The sequence below is a fragment of the Manis pentadactyla genome, chromosome 6 (genome assembly GCF_030020395.1).
Source record: "Manis pentadactyla isolate mManPen7 chromosome 6, mManPen7.hap1, whole genome shotgun sequence".
In the NCBI taxonomy this organism is placed as follows: Eukaryota; Metazoa; Chordata; class Mammalia; order Pholidota; family Manidae; genus Manis; species Manis pentadactyla.
The window spans coordinates 3140682-3157409 of NC_080024.1; the positions used below are offsets into that span (position 1 = coordinate 3140682).

At 61.8% G+C, this 16728-nt stretch overlaps 1 protein-coding gene across 2 annotated transcripts in view; it reads right to left on the bottom strand.

Moving 5' to 3' along the window:
- Positions 1-1801: 1801 nt before the first annotated feature.
- MLPH (melanophilin) overlaps positions 1802-16728 on the bottom strand; it is a 46556-nt gene continuing 31629 nt past the window's right edge. The window contains exons 10-16 of one of the 2 annotated variants that reach the window (XM_036901086.2): positions 12851-13033; positions 12412-12567; positions 10903-10983; positions 8596-8673; positions 6925-6982; positions 4579-4679; positions 1802-3337 (exon numbers count right to left, since the gene is read on the bottom strand). In XM_036901086.2, the coding sequence (XP_036756981.2) occupies positions 3311-3337; positions 4579-4679; positions 6925-6982; positions 8596-8673; positions 10903-10983; positions 12412-12567; positions 12851-13033 (684 nt within the window). In that variant the 3' untranslated portion in view covers positions 1802-3310. The remainder of the gene's footprint in view (positions 3338-4578; positions 4680-6924; positions 6983-8595; positions 8674-10902; positions 10984-12411; positions 12568-12850; positions 13034-16728) is intronic. The other variant, XM_036901089.2, reaches the window with a different exon arrangement.

Sequence of the window (16728 nt, forward strand, 5' to 3'; positions counted from 1 at the left end):
CCAGGAAGGCAGGAGCCTCTCCTGCCTGGAGCCGGAAGACGCAAGGCACAGATTTTCTCCTGGAGCGTCTGGAGGGAGGCTTTGGACCTGGGGCCTCAGCACGGCGAGAGAACGGGGGTGTGCTGCTTGAAGTGCCCTGGTTTGTAGCCCTGGGCGGAGCGCGCACGGCACAGCGAGGTCCCAGCTTCTGCAGGGTCCCCTTCCAAGACACTCGGATTCGGTGTTGGCCCAGATGATGTGTTAGTGTGAGGTGCTGGCTCCTTTCACCAGACAAAACCTGGAGGAGCTAAAGAGTGAAATGAACGTCCCCGGCTCCCAGGAGGCCCTGCGGGAGGTGTTTGATGCCCCGGGGGGCAGGGGCAGCTGGGGCGGGGGGCTGCTGGGGGGCTGCTGGGGGGCTGCTGGGGGGCTGTGAGACGGGAAGTTAGAGAGATGTTGTGTAGCTCTCCCTCACCCTGGCTGTGCCTGGGGACTGTCCTTGCTGCAGAATCAGTGACAAAAGCCTAGGCCAGGTAGTAAACATCCAACTGTTTTTGCGACAGCAGCATGGACAGGAAGGAAGCATGGATGTGGCCGGATCTGCTGACCGGGACTAGACCTCGGGGCCGGCAGCCTCGGCGGGGGGACACAGGGGCAGAGGGGCTTCGGACCACAGAGGCAGGCTGACCAGCTTGGCCGTCGTCCCCGGAACCAGCAATGCTGGTGGTTCCCAGGCTGGGGAGACTGACTCCTCACAAGGCTCTCAGGGGCTCTGAGATGAAGGCGAGCGGGCCTCAGCTGCAGGGTTCGTGGTGGCCTCCTGACTGGGCGGGCTGCCCTGGGCACAGCAGACAGAGTGGCCAGCTCTCCCAGGGATGGGAGCTCACAGGTCACAACGGAGGTCTCGAGAACAAGAATGCCCTGGACCCCGCGAGGCATCAGAGCGGATGTGACATGATGCAATCAGAGAACAAGCATGGCCGGTGGGCACGAGAGACCAGAGAAGGCAGGGGGCAGCGAGGCCGGGTCTGGACATCATGGAAAATAACCAGGTGGAAGTCTGGCATGAAAATGCATCCCGAACGGGGACACACAGCGGATGAAGTGGAAGGGCAGCAGGGGTGGGCAGCAGGGGCGGGCAGCTTCTGTGGACGTGGATGGCAGTGTGGCAGGTTTTTCTGACAGAATGTGGGGTTGAATTTGAGGAGGGAAGGATGGCCCCAGACCTTGCCTGAGCCCCTGGGTGGGTGGAGTGGATGTTAGTGGGCACAACGACATTTGGGGTAAAGGTCAAGTTCATCTGGAGATGCTGGAGGAGGCGGCGGCAGCTGGTCTGCCATGCCTAAGGGACTGGATGGGACTGAGAAGGGGTTGGGAGCAGGGGGGGACAGGCAGGGGGCAGGGACCCGCCCAGGAGGCTGGGAAGGAGAGTCAGGTCCTGGCCTCCTGCCGTGTACCCACAAATTAGGGAAGGTGGTGGACCTTGCACCCTGTCGGGCCCCGCTGTGTGCCACTGGGGTGGAGAGTCTGTGCTCTGACTCTAACTGGCACTACGTGATGGTTCCAGGCCCCGGGGAAGGGGCGTTCTGAAGGACACCAATGCTTTGGGGCTGGAAGTTCGCTGCATCCAGGCCAGTAATGGAGGCAGGGGGCCCTGGAGCTCAGGGGTGCACGTGGTTGGTGCCTGGTCCACTGTCCTGATTATGTTAATGTCAGGGGTGCTCAGAGCCAGCAGGGCTCATGTCTTCTTCAACTCAGGAACTCATGCTGACGGTAACTGACTTTGTGAATAAGGACGGTACACATAAAGGAAAGAATGGACTCCCTTTGATCAACAGGAATCCTTTAATTGCTTTAGCATTGACTTAGGAGCTGTGCATTTTAACCAGCTTCCAGCCTGAGATGGAGTGTGAGATCCTTCTTTTCCACAAACCTGGAGCCTGGTCATTCGGGTCAACTCAAGCAGATTTCTGAAAAGCTGCAATCACACTTGGAGCTGCCATGGGTCAGCCTGTGGACAACGTGGCCTTTGCGGGGCTGCGACATCCCGGGCTCCCTGGGACTGCAAAGCTAGTGGTGTAAGGTCTGTGCAACAGGAGTGGGGCAGGCCCCCAGACAGGTCAGGAGAAAGGCCCATTATCAAAGGCTCTGGGACGTGATTTCTCCATCTCTTTTGGTTACTGTTTCATTTGAACACAAACACCATGTGATCTGAGACAGAAAAGTCAAAGCTTTCCCAAAGCCGCATTAGAAAGCAGCGGAGGACCATGTAAGTAGAGCCTAGCTCCAGGGAGGCTGCCTCACACTCAGGACTCCCTGTCCTCCTCTGCAAAATGGGCCTATTCTTAATTGGAGGATTAAATAAACTAGTCCCTGTGAAGGGTTTGGCAGCCCTCTGAGTGGGAGCTGCAATTACTGTTCTGTGTTCAAGGGTACTCCTGGAGGGTCCCAGAGGGCTCCCCTTAAAACTGGGTGAGCCACACTGCCTCCCAGAAGGAACTCTGAGTCCCAGCCTGTCCCAGGTGCAGCAGGAGTTGGAGCTTCTCTACGGAACCAACGGCGAGTGGCTGGCAGGCATTGTTAACTGGCCCTGGCCCTCTGTCCCCCTGGATTGTGCCAGTGAGTAGCAGTGCTGGGCTGGAGCCCCAGTGCCTGCCCGCCTACCTAGAGCTCCACCAGCACCTCTCCCAGCAGGTCCTGGTACCTGCCTCTAGGCACTGCCCGGATGCCCATTTGCTACCGTGTGTGCTCTGCCCTTGGCCACAGAGTAGATGTGCTTACAGAAGAGATGTGCGTGTGAGGGGGCTGGGGGGGCCTATCCCTCCCCCACTACTCAGCTGGTCACTTGCTTTGATGCCCAATTTTCTTGTCCATAGAGAAACACACACACCAGCCCACACTTCCATGTACATGGCCCAAGAACACACAGGTGGCTGGTGCCACACTGAGCCATCCTTTTTCCATTCCAGGCGGTAGTGAAAGGAGTAGAAGATCACACGGGAAACGGTCTTTGTGTCCTTCAAAACGTTTCAACAAAATTGTCCCAAAGGAAAGACGCATGAGTTAGGTGTTTTTCCCGGATCAGAGCTGGCTGGCCGGGGTAGTGGGGCAGGGGTGGGGGGCTTGGCAGTCATCAGTGGAGGTGGGTGAACAGGTGAAGGGCTGTGAACCACCATTATCTCCCAGCTGGGGTTCCCTTAGGGATGGCATTTCTTCTTGCTTCTCCCCTGGACTGTGTGCAGGGCAGATGGAGGGACGTGATAGCCAAAGTGGGGGAAGCAGGGGCCAGGGCTGCTCTGTCTGTCTGTCCTGCTCTGACCAGCCTCCCCCTTTAAGGCTGGTGGGTCATCACAGGTTTCTGTGAAGCATAAACACATATACACATGTAAGTGTGTGCAGATACATGTATGTGGGCCTGCACACACACACAGAGACACAGGCATATGCACAGAACACACGTGGTGGGCAGAGGGCCATATGAACACATGGGTGTGTGCACAGGTAGACCCAAGCTTAGATGCATGGGTGTGCACACAGAGATATCCATGGGCAACTACACAGACCAGTATGCACACGAAGGCATACACACACACACACACAGAGTGCACACAGCTACATGCATAGACACACGGATGTGTTGATCAGAAGGCATTAGTCCAATCCCCTGAGGATTTTAACTCAACCCCTCTCTGCCTCTGTATCCCCAGCTGTGAATCTGGGTGAATGACATTGGCCCTCATCAACTGAGGTGTAGGGATGGAAAGTCTTGAAAAATGTAAAGCTCAGAAACATGGGGAGCTACAGTCTAATTTGGAAGCATTTCCTTTGTCAGGTCCCACTGGTGGGTTTCATATTTATCGGCATGGTCTTCCATCAGGGATGGCTGCGCTCTGGCCATGGGCCAGATGGCCTCTTTCTGGGCTAACATGGGGCCTTGCAGGGGGTCAGCCCTTCACTGTTTCCACTCACACATGTGCCCTTGTTTGTGGGGCCTGAGGAGGGCCATATGGAAAACGTGTGTCCCCCTCCCCATCTGCCGACACAAAGCTTGGTCGTGTTACAGTCTTGCACCTGTTTTTGTAAATCTCTATTATGACATACTTTGAAATCCTTTTTAAAAATGGAGTTCATAGAAGGAGTAAAGTGCTGGGGGACTGTGGGTGTGGAGAGCCTCTGGGAGTGAGGTGTCTGGACCCTGATATGTCCTGGGGTTTGGGAGGAACCTGGGAAGCTGGTTCTGCAGGGAGCCCTCTCCCACCAGAGTCGGGGGACAGTAACCTTGACCTGGCCATCTGCACACGCGGTTTGCTGAGCGACCTTTACAGCGCCAGGTGGGCTGGTGGGGCTGCGGGGCAGGTGTCCTCACTGAGTCATCGACTGTCCCCGAGACCTGCCCCAGAGCCAGCGGGGACCTCATCGTCGGTGCTTTAAAGGGACTCTGGTACCTTTAAGAAAAGTTTTGTTTTTCCCTAAATCTTTTGCTGGTTTTATCTGTCAGTTTCTCCCCATTTTCTTTACTCTGAAGAGTTAATGTCAATATGTACATCTGACAGGTCACAGAATTTTAAAGATGCCTCAGGAACCGAGGTAAACCCTTACCGCAAAGCTGTGGTGGGACGTCCCCTTCCTGCTGTCGGGGTTTCTCTGCGTCAAGGACCCACGGTACACTGATTTCCGGACAAAGGAGTCATTGACTTTGCCTTTGGGGAAAACAGAAGCCGGGGAGCTTGTTAAACATAAGCTTATCCCAAAGGAGTGTTTGTGCCTCCTAGGAAGTTTAAAAGGCGGCATAAAAGTGGCTACATCCCCTTTTGAGAAGTTTTCACAGCATTAAGCCTTTTTAGCAAAGCAGTTTTGTTTTGGCGGTTGTGCACATAACAGGTCAGTCCAGCTCTCTGCTCTGCGCTGCAGCACGCATTCAGACCCTCCCTCCCTGTGCCCCAGAAATGCTCACACGGCCAATACAGGGAACGGCACTGCACAGTGTCTGGGGCACAACCTCGCCTTTCCTTTAATTCTGTGGCATGATGATGGCCTAGGGGGTCCTGGGACCCTGACCCTTAGAACGGAGGGTCCCTCCTCGGGGCTTTGGTTCTGTAGTTGGGGCATTTGGCCTCAAAACCCCTGTCCATTGTGCTCATGGCCGTAGGTGAGCAATCTGGCGAAGCCTTCCTTCCCTTTCAGCCCCCCACGGCACCCCACGGGGTGCAGGAGCGCGCCTCCTCCCCAAGTTCAGTGACGTCATGGGGGGCGGTTTGAAACCAGCCACCATGAAGGTATTCACGCCCCAGAAACTGGCCAGTGGTACAAATCAGGGCTGGCTTCTGAGAGCTGCCTGACCAGCATCCAGCCGTTCATTGCTCCATTTTGGGCAGGGTGCGCTTTGCCCGGCCTTGCCACATGTCCCTGCTCCTGGGCCAGCCGCTGCTGAGGGAATCGCGAACCCAGGCGTCACTGCTACTGAGCGGTGAGGACATGTGTGGCCCCCCCACCTTGACAATGAAGGCGTGAGGACCTGCCTGTGTGTGGGCTGACCTCTGGGCCACTGAGCAGCTGCACTCCGCCGAGGCTGGTCAGGGTGGCAGGAGGGACATGAGATGAGTGAGCAACCGCAGCCCGTGAGCTTCACGGGGCCTGGCACTGGATGTGAGGGGCTCTCGACTGGGCAAAACCAGTCATAAAGGGGGCTCAAAGAGCTCCCCACTGTTCTCTTGCTTCTCATGAGCCTCCACTTGGGTTTTAGCCATGAGACCTGGTGGAAGTCAGGGTCAGCGCATGGTACCCCAGGAACCTTCAGCTAGCCCCCCGGCAGGGCATCCCTCTGCCAGAGTCATCCACCTAGCTGGCGGCCCTGAATCAGAGGTTCATCTCAAAGGCTCGGCACTGGACCAACCTGCATGGGGCTGGGAGCTCGGGGGTATAAAGAGGGAGCTGGTGTGGAGGCGGGGTGGCTGGTGTGACCCCGGAGGTGAGCAGCGTGCAAACAGGGACACGGGAAGACGTGCCCCACGGAGGCAGTGGAGCACCTCCTGGGGGAGGCATCAGGCTTGGGCTGAAGGACTTCAAAGGTCAGGGGTCGGGGCAAAGGGAGGGAGGGGCACTCCCGGCAGAGGGCGCGGCCAGGCAAGGGCACGGGGGCCTGTCCTAGCACGGGGCACCCTGAAGCCGGCGTGTGCTTGAGAAGCGTGCTGTCCAGTGGGATTGGCAGTGCACCCACGGGCAGGTGACCAGGGGCAGGCAGGGTTCCAGCGTGTGGTAGACAGTGAAACCTGGAAGGCTGCGCTAAGAATCCCACTTGGTTCTGCAGGTGGCTGGGAGCCAGTGATGGTTGGGGGGCAGAGGCACATGAACAGAGCTCCCTGTTGGGACCGTGGCTGGGGCGGAGCTGGGAGGATGGGGTGGTGGGGGCAAAGCTCAGACACAGGGACAGCAGGGGACACTGTGATGGCAGAATGGCTCAGCAGTGAGGGCGGGACCTGCCTTGGGAAGGGACTGCCTCCCCTGCCATGATGTGAGGTCAGGCTGCGAGGGGAGCAGCGGTGAGTGCACATAGCACCCCTACAGCCTGGCTACGTGCGGTGGAGGTGGTGGCCACATGTCCCTTTCCCTGGGACAAGTTGATGTCCTTGTCACCAGTACATCAAGGAGGGCTAAGTTATATTCTGTGCTTTGTGTAAGGTCGGGAGCCAAGCACTGTATCAGGACAGTTTACACCACAACAAGGAAAACACCCCAGCGTCACCCCCACCTTTGTGGACTTACAGCCGCAGATCCCAGGTATCCGAAGGCCAGCTCACTGGAAGGCCCCTGAGGGTGGTCGGGCACTGCTGTGTGTGTGGCTGAGCAGGGGCACGAGACGCTGTGCCCTACTGATGACCTGGCTGGCAATTTTCATGCCCCGAGCTCATCTCCCCAGTGGGGGTGAGGGAAGCAGCCGACTCTTACCTTGACTTCCAGGGGAGCTCCTGAGCTTCTGCCTCAGAAGATGGGGTGCAGCCATCACCTGGAAGGAAGCAGATGTCTCTGGGCTTCAGGAAAAGGCTGTAAACTTTAGGCACAGTGGGGGCTAATGGTGGACTTTTCTTCATTCTTCCAGACCCTGAGTAGGCAGGCCAGCTGTCTTCTGTTTTTGGCAACATTTGAACTTTTGACAATATTAAAATGCACATTATCAATGAGTAAGGCCCCAAATGCTAGAATACAAGGATGCTCAGCTTTGGCAAACTGCCAGTGTGGGTGGTATGGCGGAAAGGGCACAGACCCCGGCCGCACAGACCCAGCTCACAGCCTCGCCGCAGCGACGTGGCAGGCTGCATATCCCCGCTGGACTCGGCCTTGTCTGGAGACTTGGGCCAGTGGCCCCTGACAGGGATGCTGGCAGGTCAGCTGCACCTCACTCACCCCCAGCTGCCCGTGGCTGCTGGTCCCCAACCTTTCCTCCTTCTCTTTCCTGCTAATGCCTCTCTGCTTGGGGTCCTTCACTCCCCATTTTGCCTCTTCATGGATGGTGAGAGAGCAAAAAATGCCTCATTCCCCTAGAAATCTTCCCGACGTCTGCTCCTGGGATTTCGCCTGGCTCACTTTGCGGGCTGCCCCGGAGGCTGGCTGCAGAGGCCTGCAGGGCTGCGCTTCCCTGGCCATGTCAGGGAGCGCCATGGCCCAGGAGAGGGGGGGAGGCAGGGCCCGTAGGTCTGCGCTGAGACCCCCTCCGTCCCTGTGGTCTGTGTGGTCCTGATCGAGTGCGTCAAACTCCCCAGGCTTTAGTTTGCTCATCCTTAGTACAACAGGGTCATGTCAGTGCCTGCTCACCAGGTTTTGTCAACACCCAACGGAAGGATGGAGAAAAAATATGACTTTTAACTGTAAAATGCTACCCAGTGCTATGATAAGTGGAAGTGACCAGATGTTTCCAGGGGCTCATAGGGGGCACCAGGCAGCAGGCAGGACCTAGAACGGGCCACCCTTTCTGGCCCGGGAATGGCGTCTCCAGCCACACCACTGGGGCCCAGGTTTGCTGCCTTCCAGCCTGGCTCCTCCCCTGCACACCCCGCTGTTAGTGGTGCTGCCCTCCTCCTGCTCTGCAGGCTGCAGGGGTTCAGCCCACACCCCACACATCCCCGTGCCACTTCGTGTACACTGGTGTCAGGTGCTTCCATGGCTACAGCCAGCACCAGTGTCTCCTAGACGGAGGCTGAGCCCAGGCCGCTGGAGCCCGCGGTACCTGTGCAGGGCAGGGCAGGGCAGGGCTCAGGAATGTACATAGGCAGTGGCTGATGGGGGTGGAGGGTACGGCAGCAACTGTGCCCTTAACAGGACGCCAGGGGCACATTACCTGGAGTCAGAGACGCCCTGCGTGGGGTCGGATGCGTGTCCTGCCTCTTTCTCTCTCTGTCCTGCCTCCCACTCTCCCGCTGGGTCTTCCTGGACCTGCCCCAACAAACACTGCCACACCGACCCTCAGGGTGCGCCTCCCGGGAAGCCGACTGGAGAGACTTGCCGAGCTCCAGATGTCTGTATGTTTCAGCTTTACCGCTTGGTGGACTGTCCCACTTCCGGAAAAGCTGTGCCAATTTTTCACTCTCTGTCCAACCTCTAGAGCTTGGAGGAGTAACATACCTCAACCTCATCTGAAGAGCCTGTGTTTGAATCCCCAGGATGCCGGCCAAATGTCCCAACAAGCCGGGGGAGAAAGATCTGCAGGACAAGGCAGGAGTTTGTGCATTATTCCAGCGTCTTTGCCCTCCAGGCACAGGTGGGCCAGAAGGGCATAAGGTTGGACACTGTCTCCACATGCCTGGCTGGGAGTGCTGGGATGGCACGCCAGGCCCCAGCACGCCCCTCCCAAGCTCAGTCCCCCAGCACGCCCCTCAGGGGCTCCGTCCCCCAGCACGCCCCTCCCGGGCTCAGTCCCCCAGCACGCCCGTCCCGAGCTTGGTCCCCCAGCACGCCCCTCAGGGGCTCCGTCCCCCAGCACGCCCATCCTGAGCTTGGTCTCCCAGCACGCCCCTCTGGGGCTCAGTCCCCCAGCACGCCCCTCCTGGGCTCAGTCCCCCAGCACGCCCCTCAGGGGCTCCGTCACCCAGCATGCCCCTCCTGGGCTCAGTCCCCCAGCACGCCCCTCCTGGGCTCAGTCCCCCAGCACGCCTGTCCTGAGCTTGGTCCCCCAGCACGCCCCTCAGGGGCTCCGTTCATGGGAGCTCCATGGGAGTTCATGGGGGGCTCCAGCATGACCCCCCAGGGCTCGGTCCCCCAGCACGCCCCTCCCGGGCTCAGTCCCCCAGCACGCCCATCCCGAGCTTGGTCCCCCAGCACGCCCCTCAGGGGCTCAGTCCCCCAGCATGACCCTCCAGGGCTCGGTCCCCCAGCACGCCCCTCCCGGGCTCGGTCCCCCAGCACGCCCCTCCCGGGCTCAGTCCCCCAGCACGCCCGTCCCGAGCTTGGTCCCCCAGCACGCCCCTCAGGGGCTCCGTCACCCAGCACGCCCATCCCGAGCTTGGTCCCCCAGCACGCCCCTCCTGGGCTCAGTCCCCCAGCACGCCTGTCCTGAGCTTGGTCCCCCAGCACGCCCCTCAGGGGCTCCGTCACCCAGCATGACCCTCCAGGGCTCGGTCCCCCAGCACGCCCCTCCCGGGCTCAGTCCCCCAGCACGCCCATCCCGAGCTTGGTCCCCCAGCACGCCCCTCCTGAGCTCGGTCCCCCAGCACGCCCATCCTGGGCTCAGTCCCCCAGCACGCCCCTCCTGGGCTCAGTCCCCCAGCACGCCTGTCCTGAGCTTGGTCCCCCAGCACGCCCCTCAGGGGCTCCGTCACCCAGCATGACCCTCCAGGGCTCGGTCCCCCAGCACGCCCCTCCCGGGCTCAGTCCCCCAGCACGCCCATCCCGAGCTTGGTCCCCCAGCACGCCCCTCAGGGGCTCAGTCCCCCAGCACGCCCCTTCCAGGCTCGGTCACCCAGCACGCCCCTCCTGAGCTCGGTCCCCCAGCACGCCCCTCCTGGGCTCAGTCCCCCAGCATGACCCTCCTGGGCTCGGTCCCCCAGCACGCCCCTCTGGGGCTCAGTCCCCCAGCACGCCCCTTCCAGGCTCGGTCCCCCAGCACGCCTGTCCTGAGCTTGGTCCCCCAGCACGCCCCTCAGGGGCTCCGTTCCCCAGCACGCCTGTCCTGAGCTTGGTCCCCCAGCACGCCCCTCAGGGGCTCCGTTCCCCAGCATGACCCTCCAGGGCTCGGTCCCCCAGCATGACCCTCCCAGGCTCGGTCCCCCAGCACGCCCCTCCTGTGCTCTGTGATCAGGGCTATCGGACTTGGCAAATTAAAATACAGGATGCCCAGATAGCATTGAATTTCAGATAAATAAAGCAGCCATTTTTAGTGTAAGTATGTCCCATATGTTGCACAAGATATATTTATCCTGGAAAATGATTAATTGTTCACCTGAAATTCAAGTTTAGCTGGGCGTCCTGAATTTCACCCTATCAGGCACTTGCTTGGGAACGTCTTTCTTCCTTCTGCCGGATCCGTCCCCAGGGTGATTTGTGGAGGATTCCCCCCATGAATCGGGGGGAAGGACCCAGGTCCGTCTGCTGTGGGGCACGCCCCTTCACACACCCGCCCCCGACTGTCTAGTCACACCCACCCGGGCGGCTGCTGCTGAAGCAGTGCGACCCGAGCTCTTCAGGGGGCTTCGTTTGGACTCTAACCTGTGTGCGCACGTGGCGTGTTTCAGGTTCTCACAGCAGGAGTTGAGGGGCCCCTCACAGAGCACCTTCCTCAGTTAGAAACAACCCACAATAAACAAAAAGGAGCCCCGGCGTGGCGCAGCCCCCGTGCGGCTCTGGGACCTGAGGCTCCGGGCTGAGGAGGCGGGTGGCCTGTGCTGCCGGCCGGTCTCGGGGCTCCCCCACCCCAGGCCCTGGGCCTGCACTCACCGGGATGTTGGACTTCCTCCGGGGCCTCACGGTGAGCCCTGCGGCCTGCAAGGCTGCGATCCTGGACTCGATTTCGGAAACCTGGGGGGACACAGACAGACAGACGGAAGTCACGCAGGGTCCATCTTGACGCCACAGTACAGAAAGGGCACCTGCCCCTGCTCACTGTTTTCACTGCATTTCCCCTCACGCCTGGGGTCCTGACCAGGTGCACTTCCTGGCGGGCTCTCTTTCATTCATGTTCTCAGTTGTGGGGAGGGGCTCCTTGTGGGTCCCCCCCAGGCGGGAGGACAGGGGGCTCTGTGCGCTTTCTGGCTGTGCACCAGCTGACTTCCGGGGATGGTGGGAGGGCCAGTGACAGGGGAGTGGCCCTGTGGCCCTGAGGGACGGGTCTCCAAGGGACAGAGCTCTGCTTTACAGAGAGGGCTGAGCCCCAGTCTGGCGGAGCCTGATTCCTGGCCTCACCTGCCCCTGCTGGGCCTGTCCCTGGTTCTCCCTCCCTTCTGACCCCCATAGACTACTCCTTGCACAGTGGCCAGAGGAAGCTTCTGGAAGCATAAACTAGGCCTCTTCACCCCTGTTCAGATCCCCACCATGGCTCCCCAAATCTTCTCTGCGGCCCTCAGGGCGCTCTGGACTCTGCCCCACTTCAGGCCTGCCCCACACCCCCCCACACCCTCTGTTCTAGTCTCAGGCCTTCGCTGCTGACGCCTGGACAGGCCAAGCCCTCCTGACCAGCTGTGCTCCGCGCCCCCACCCGAGGGCTCTGTCGGGCGGCCCCCACTCCGTCTTCGCCGCTCTCCTCACGAGCTGAGCCTGTCTCCGAGGTGGTTCACGTGTTGTCTATCTCCTTCCAAACTAAGCTCGCTGAAGGCAGGGGCTTGGTCCCGGATGTCAGCACAGCTGTATCTTTTGTGTCCTACACAGTGCCTGCCTTGTACCAGGAGTTTGAACTGTGTGCCCAACAAGAAGGAAGAAACGAATGCCAAGCCTTTGGGCTGGCTTGCTGCCGGTAACCACCACAGCCCTGGTGATGTGCGCCTTCCTCCTGGGGACAGATGGGCACTTGCCGAGTGTAGGTGAGAAGGGGCAGTGGGTGCCGACCCCCTGCAGTCAGGGGGCAGAGCCCTCTTCTCTATTGGTCTTCAGGGCCAAGGAGCACCGCACAGCCCAGTCGCCTCGGCTGTCCCTGGGAGGCCCTGGCCTCCTTACCTTTGTACACCACCAACACACTCTTCACCCACGTTCAAGTTCTGGACCTACACTTGGGGTCACAGGATGACCTTTGGGTTGGAGTCTGGTCCTGAGCCCCAGGGCCCCTAAAATCTAAGTCTGTTTCCAGAGAAGCCCCTCCTCATGGGACAGGCAGGGCTAGGTGTCAGCACCACTCTTCATGGCTGGAAACCCTGCCTGACCCTCGCCAAGGCAGAAGGTGGGTGGGCAGGGGGTGCCGGGGTTGGGGGTGTGTGAGCCCTTCAGCACACTGTCCACTGCTGCCGGGGGGGGTACCTTGCTCTCCGCCTGCTGCACCTCGGAGGCTGCCACGGCCACCATGCCTTCCAGCTCCGAGAGCTCCTTGTCGGGGGTCCTGTCAGGCTGCATGGGGTCCTGAGGACCCCGGGGGGTCTCCTCCAGTCTGTACATTTGGCCTGCTGCTGTGCGTACCTAGGAAAGGGGGCGCCGAGCATGACCGCCAGCAGGAGAGACTACAGGCTGGAACCAGGACAGGCCCCGTCCTCTCTGCGCTTTTCTCTTAGCTGCTGGTCAGCCAGACACTAGGCACCCGGCGTGACCTGTGCTCGGTCCCCCAGCATGCCCTTGTCAGGGGCCCACAGGGCTCACCAGGTGTTGCCTGCCTCCCCAGGGTGGGCTGGTGACTTAGGCACAAACTGGTGCTCCCTGGCCCTACCTGTCCTGTGTCCTGCTGGGAGGGCTCCGGTGGCCTCACCTCTGCGGTCACCCCGGGGAGGCCCTCGACGGAGGTGCTCCCGGGCAGCTCTGCCTGCTCATCCATGCCCTCCTCCTCGGACGAGGTGCCCTGGTCACTGACATGGCTGGTCAACTCCTCCAGCTTCCTCTTTAGGGCCGCCTCTTCTGCGTCCACATCTGTGGGCTCCTTGCCAACTAGACACTGAAATGAAGACGTGAGGGGGGCCGGGCTCAGGGCACGGTGAGCACCGTGCTCAGAGGCAGGGCTCTGCCAGACGGACATCTCCATCCATTCTCCACGTGAGCCTGTCCACAGCACCTGTGCAGGCAGTGCCCCCTCCAGAACCAGGCTCTGCGGGGGCGGGGGCATTCTTGGGATCCTGATGGCACCCAGGGCCGTCTAAGACCCAGCTGTGAACGGGACAGTGAGCGTTCCTCGGTGTGCACGTTCGCTGCAGGAGGACGATTGTTCCCTCTGCCCCTGAGTTGGGACCCCCGCCACTTCCTAGGGTTTTAGCACCCTGAAGGTGCCAAACCAAGACCACAGCCCAATGTTTGCATCTGGCCAGGGGAGGCCAGCGGGGTGCTGGTGACCCAGGTCTCTGGGCTCTCTCTGCTCTTCCTGGGCCCTAGGCCTCTCGGGGGTCCAGCCCCTGACCCGACTCCAGGTGATCCCCCAGGTGGCATCAACTCATGCAGAGTTGGTGGGCCCACAGGGCAGCCCCTGTGCTGAGTCAGTTGATTCTGATTTAACTGTCCTCAAGGCTGTGATTTGTACCCAGAACAGGCCGCAGTGAGGGGGGTCCAGCAAGAACCGGAGCAAGGGGCTCAGTGGGGCACAGCCTGTCTTTCCAGTCCGTCTGGGGTGGGGCACTGGCCACAGGGTCAGGCAGGCCACAGGGGAGCGGTTCTGGGCGCTGCACCGCTAAGGGACGTCAGCAGTTGGGGTGAAGGAGATGGGCGACAGATGTCCAGGCGCAGCCAGTGAGGTAGAGCCCGGGGCTGGGGGGATGTGGGTCAGCACCCAGCAGGCTGCGAGGGCAGCCTGGGGGCTGGGTGGCGAGGGGCAGGCTCTGGGGTCCTGTGGGGCCACAGGGTCTGTGGTGGGGACACCTGACACAGATTCAGGTGAGGGGGTCCCTCCTGAAGCACATGAGGGGCAGAGTGACTCTCCCAGAACCCCCCTTTGCTCCCAGTGCGCATTGCCTGCCAGCGACAGGCTCTGGAGCCCCACCCACTGGAGCTTAGGCCTCAGTCTCCACATCTAAACACCAGGGAAGGAAATGGTCTGCCTGGTCCTTCCATCCCCTAGTGGCGTTAGCAAAGGGCTCCTTTTTGGGTAAAGGCGGCATGGCCCCCCCCGGGCGGAGGCCCTCAGTCCCAGGCCTCCCGAGGCCTGTGCAGGGGGAGCCCTCAGGGCCAAGCCACCGCCTCCATCCACCCCGACCCCAGCTCCAACCAGGGCTGATTCTCCAGAGCCCTGGCCCCAAGGGAGATGGGTGGTGGCAGATGTAGGCACTTCAGAGGGTACCTGGGCACAGGACCGACTGTGGCTCAGATGGAACAGGGCCTGGGCCTGGGGACGGACACCCCGGCTGTCTGCCTGTCAGTCTCAGACGCACACACGGCTGCATTAGGCTGTCTTACTTTCTCATCAGGACCGGGTCGGGTGGGGTATCCCCGGTTCCCCATTGCTCTGGCTTGCCAGCCCTCCCTGGTTGCACCTGCTCAGAAGGCTGTTACCATCCCCCACCCACGGAGTTCTCTGGCACCTTTTGCTGGGCCCACAGGTGCCTGAGCTCACGGCACGGGATGGCAGGGCGCCTGGGCTGAGTGAGGACCCTGCGTGGGCTGCGCAGTAGAAACCAGCCCGGCTCTGCGCCACCCGTGCGCACAGGCTTTCAAAGGCGGAACCTCAAGCGATTCTCCCTGTGAAGCTGGTGGTGGCACCTCACTTCCCTTAGCAAAGGGGCTTCGGGGCCCTTCCTCCTTGCCCGGCCGGGACCTGCTGGACCCCGGGCGTTTGCTGGGCCCCCCCAGGTGGGTCAGCAGGTGCTCCACACTGACATGTGCTCATGCAGCTCAAAGACCTGCAGCAGGTGCAGGGGGAGCCGGCGGGAGGACACAGCCCAGCCCACAGCAGGATGCCGTCCCTCGCCACCGTGGAGGCCCCGAGTTCCCAGGCGGCGGGAGGAAAGCCGAGGCCGCCAGCCATGACGTGACTTGGGGTGGGGGCACCTGTGAGGCCCATTTTCTGACACTGGGGTTCTGGAACATGAAGCAAAGCTGGGAGCAGTACGGGAAGGGGGCCTGGGGGGTTGGTGACTGAGGCAGAGGAGTGACACGGTCACGAGATGCCAGGGCTGAGGCTGCTGACGCATCACTGCCGACCCCGATCAGCACAGCGCGTGTGGACTAATTACGGCAGGTTGGTCACACTGAGTCAGTGACTGGCTGAGCCTTGGCCACTGTGGGTCAGGAGGCACCAGGTGGTACCGAGAGTGGCCGAAGGTGCAGCTTCCTCGGATCCTGAGTCACCAGCGTCCATTAGCTCCCAGACCAGGACATGGAAAATCGATTCTTAGTTTGCTTCCGGGCACAGCAGATGCCTCTTTCCTGCCATTATCTCATCTGCGGCTCACCTTGTGGATGAGGGAAGTGGATGAGGGACGCAGGGCATAAGATGTTTTTGCTCAGCAGGTAATTAGCCTGATCCTCAGAGCAACGAGGGCCTTGAGTGGGCAAATCTGCCTAAAGAGCGCCAGCTGAGGCTTTCGGTGAGGAGGGCCCTCATGCCCTGCCCCCAGCCCCCAGCCCTCAGCCCCTGGCCCCTAGCCCTCAGCCCCAGCCCCCAGCCCCCAGCCCCCAGCCCTTAACCCCTGGCCCCCAGCCCTCAGCCCCAGCCCCCGGCCCACAGCCCTCAGCCCCTGGCCCCCAGCCCCCAGCCCCAGTCCCCAGCCCTCAGCCCTTAACCCCTGGCCCCCAGCCCTCAGCCCCTGGCCCCCAGCCTGCAGCCATCAGCCCCTGGCCCCCAGCCCCCAGCCCTCAGCCCCTGGCCCCCAGCCCCCAGTCCCAGCCCCCAGCCCGCAGCCCTCAGCTCCTGGCCCCCAGCCCTCAGCCCCAGCCCCCAGCCCCCAGCCCTCAGCCCCAGCCCCCAGCCCCCAGCCCTCAGCCCCTGGCCCCCAGCCCTCAGCCCCAGCCCCCAGCCCCAGCCCTCAGCCCTCAGCCCCTGGCCCCCAGCCCTCAGCCCCAGCCCCCAGCCCCCAGCCCTCAGCCCCAGCCCCCAGCCCTTAACCCCTGGCCTCCAGCCCCTAGCCCCCAGCCCTCAGCCCCAGCCCCCAGCCCTTAACCCCTGGCCCCCAGCCCTCAGCCCCCAGCCCTCTGCCCCTGGCCCCCAGCCCTTAGCCCCAGCCCCCAGCCCGCAGCCCTCAGTCCCTGGCCCCCAGCCCTTAGCCCCAGCCCCCAGCCCCCAGCCCTCAGCCCCTGGCCCCCAGCCCACAGCCCTCAGCCCCTGGCCCCCAGCCCCCAGCCCTCAGCCCCCGGCCCCCAGCCCTCAGCCCCAGCCCCCAGCCCTCAGCCCCAGCCCCCAGCCCTTAACCCCTGGCCCCCAGCCCTCAGCCCCTGGCCCCCAGCCCTCAGCCCCAGCCCCCAGCCCTTAACCCCTGGCCCCCAGCCCTCAGCCCCCAGCCCTCTGCCCCTGCCCCCAGCCCTTAACTCCTGGCCCCCAGCCCTCAGCCCCTGGCCCTTGGTCCTCAGCCCTGGCCTCGAGGGGCCACTGGTAACTGAAACCACCTCTGAGCGCACTGGGCATCTAGGAGGCGCCATCACTAGCTCGGTGGGGGGCTCAGCAGACAGCCCCGGCCTCCCCGAGGGGTGTGGCGCGCACACAGCACGTGG